Here is a 2,837-nt window from a genome sequence, read left to right on the forward strand (position 1 = left end):
TTTTAAACATTAATTTGACATGTCTTATTATTTCTAATCCAGTTTGTAATTTTATTCATTACAAACACATTAATTTACTGAAGCAGTCATTGAACATCATAGTTTAATGTGGAATACCTCCACAAACTCTACAACTGTTTTGTAGGGGCATGATAGTTTGTTCTAAGTAGTTTTGGCAGAAACTGTAAGAGCTTGTAACATAGTACTACTCACTTGATTCAATAGCATCCAGTTTCTGCAATGTCCCCAGGATATCCCCATTTACTATTTTGGGTAAGAAATCCCGCAATTGCATAACCTCAGTTGTCAGCCTTTCCAAATCCCTCCTTCTAACTTTAACAAATTCCTCTTTGGTGTCAGCCTTCTGAAATAAAATAAAAACAAACAAACCAACAGCCAACCAAAGACACAGTTACAGCCTTGCAATGCTTTTCTGCTTGAATCCTGGACAATCTGTCTGACAAAAATATTCCTTTGTATTACAGCATTTCAGAAATTCATAACTTTTAAAAGAGAACTATCCGGTAATAACTAAACCCAAAAGTCTCCGACGTGGACTCTTGACTGTAATTTTTGCCACTCTGGCCTAAAGAAAATCATATTACCTCTCTGCATCTGTTTCTTCACCTAACGTATGCAGCATACCTCAGAATGCTGTAAAAATTAACATTCACATTTTAAAATGTGAGCAGCTATGCAAGTGACAAGCTATTGTTTTGAGACTCTTGTAAAGGATATAACAACTCAGTTTTTTAATTAACTTAAGTATTTGCAAGATCCTCAGTCACCTTGCTAAATTACAACACCTCTTTTAGTGGAAAATGTATTTTTTCAAAGGAATTAATCTTTTGTGAAGAGCAAAAAATATTTGCAACTATCTGCAAACTAATCCCACAAAAAAGTAATTTAATCCTGCGTTGTCAAAAAATGTTCATTAGTTTCCTCTTCTGCCAAGCTATAAAATAACTTTAACTCCACAGTCCAAGACAATGCGCATTAATTTTAAAATTGCAGAGAAATTTCTGTACCAAAAACCTCCTAAACTCCTATTTCTGGTGTATGTACATGTGCACACTGCTGTATCTTAAAAAGGCTACCATATAGACACAGACTAATAAAAGGTTTAACATCCTTTGCCTAAAACATTAATTACCTAATTTGCTTTCACAAAGCAAAATTATAATACATCCTAGTACTGTTTTGCACTGCATTGCGAATGGTGCAGAAAAAAATGAGATCCTTTATGTATCACATCTTATTCCAGAGGGAAGAGGGTACTAAGAACAACACAAGAAACTATCTCCGACAGGTACAAAAGATGCCATCCCCACAGTCCTCTCGAGTCCAGCTGCACAAGACAAATGGTCATTATGACTGGGTACATAGAGTGCTGCCCTGGTACTTCCATCCTTTCCAACCTTTTCCTACAGTTCTCTCTTTCTGCTTCCCTACTTCCTCAGGGTAAACATTTCCTTTCGGTTTTGCTTCCTTCTCTTTTTCTTTCCCAGCTGTCTTTCAAACCCAGACAGTTTTAGGGACAGAACAGGCCAGTTCTAGCTTTCCCGGTTCAGAGGCATCCAAGCCGCAGTAAAGGTATGGAAGAAAGATTTTACTTTTAACTTGAATTGTATGCTCTAAGCTGCATTTAGGAAGTGCTTATGGCAAAGTTAGTATGGCCAAGTACCACCACATTACATGATTCAAGAAAAATAAAACTCATTTAGGTCTCAAGAAAGTATGGAATGAACACATGGCAACAGGACTTTATGGAAGAATACCATCTTCATGTCAGCAAAGGGGAAGGACAGAGAGACAATTCAGTACTGCTCAAAATTTGGGAGCATAATTTGGTACTGGCATAAAAATAGCTCTCTTCACTAGCAGAAGCTAAAGTCAAATAAAATACACTACTGGAGCACTGGGATAGAGATATGAAATATACATCAAGGAGAAAAATTCTCATTTACAGTTCCCACTGTAAACACAGATCTTTGCAATACCGCAGTTCCAACAGACAGGCTTTATTTCCTCTGCTTAAGCAGCTACTCAACATCTCCCCCAACTACAATAGTATGTTAAAAGCAAATACAGACAACGGAGAAGTTTTCTGGCCAGCCCCTTACAGCAGCGGCAGGCGACTGATGTCGGAAATTAGACTTCAGTCCTCACCGGCCTCTTGCACAACGGCCAAGTTACTAGCTCTGTACCTCACTTAGCTCCCCACCTGCGTGACCCGAATCCCCCTTCGCGGCCTGGCAGGGGGCTGAACCTGGCGACGAACACCCCACAGAGAATCCCCAGCCAGCCCCGGCAGGAACCCGGGGAAGGGCGAGCTCCTGCGTCCCTCACACAGCCGGCTCCCCGTCCCCCCGCGGCCCTCGGCCGCGCCGAACCCGCCATCGCCTCCTCAGGGCCCCGCGGGGCGCAGCGGGCAGCCCCCCCCCACCCCCGTACCCCCCCGCCGCCTCTTCCTCTGGGGAGCCGACCCCGGCGGCGGGGTTCCCTCACAGCCCGACCGCGGAGGCGGGCAGGGCGGTGGGCCGCGCGCGCTACCTGCGCGTCGCCAGCGAGGCCGGCGCGGCGCCGCATCGCGCCAACGGCCGTCGCCAGCCTCGTGCGAAGGAGTCAGGGCGGGAAGGGCTCAGCCTCTGGCGTCAGGCCGCGTCACCGACCCCGCCCCTGGAGGTAGCCCCCCCCCCCCTCCGCCGGCGGGATGGGCGGGGCCCGGGCAGCTGCTTCCCGCGCTTGCTCCCGTCCCGTTTACACCGGCGAGTTTGCACGCTGCGATGACGACAAAGGCGGGCGACGGGGGGGTGTCGGAGACGCCATCAGGAGGC

General features: G+C 46.2%; 1 protein-coding gene across 1 annotated transcript in view; it reads right to left on the reverse strand.

The window, feature by feature from the left end:
- Window positions 1–2,589, reverse strand: part of HSF2BP (heat shock transcription factor 2 binding protein) — a 32,412-nt gene extending 29,823 nt beyond the window's left edge. Inside the window, exons 1-2 of the mRNA XM_049835046.1 lie at window positions 2,554–2,589; window positions 214–364 (exon numbers count right to left, since the gene is read on the reverse strand). Of these exons, the coding sequence (XP_049691003.1) occupies window positions 214–364; window positions 2,554–2,589 (187 nt within the window). The remainder of the gene's footprint in view (window positions 1–213; window positions 365–2,553) is intronic.
- Between the last annotated feature and the right edge of the window lie 248 nt (window positions 2,590–2,837).

Source organism: Accipiter gentilis, chromosome 32 (assembly GCF_929443795.1).
Source record: "Accipiter gentilis chromosome 32, bAccGen1.1, whole genome shotgun sequence".
Lineage (NCBI taxonomy): Eukaryota > Metazoa > Chordata > Aves > Accipitriformes > Accipitridae > Astur > Astur gentilis.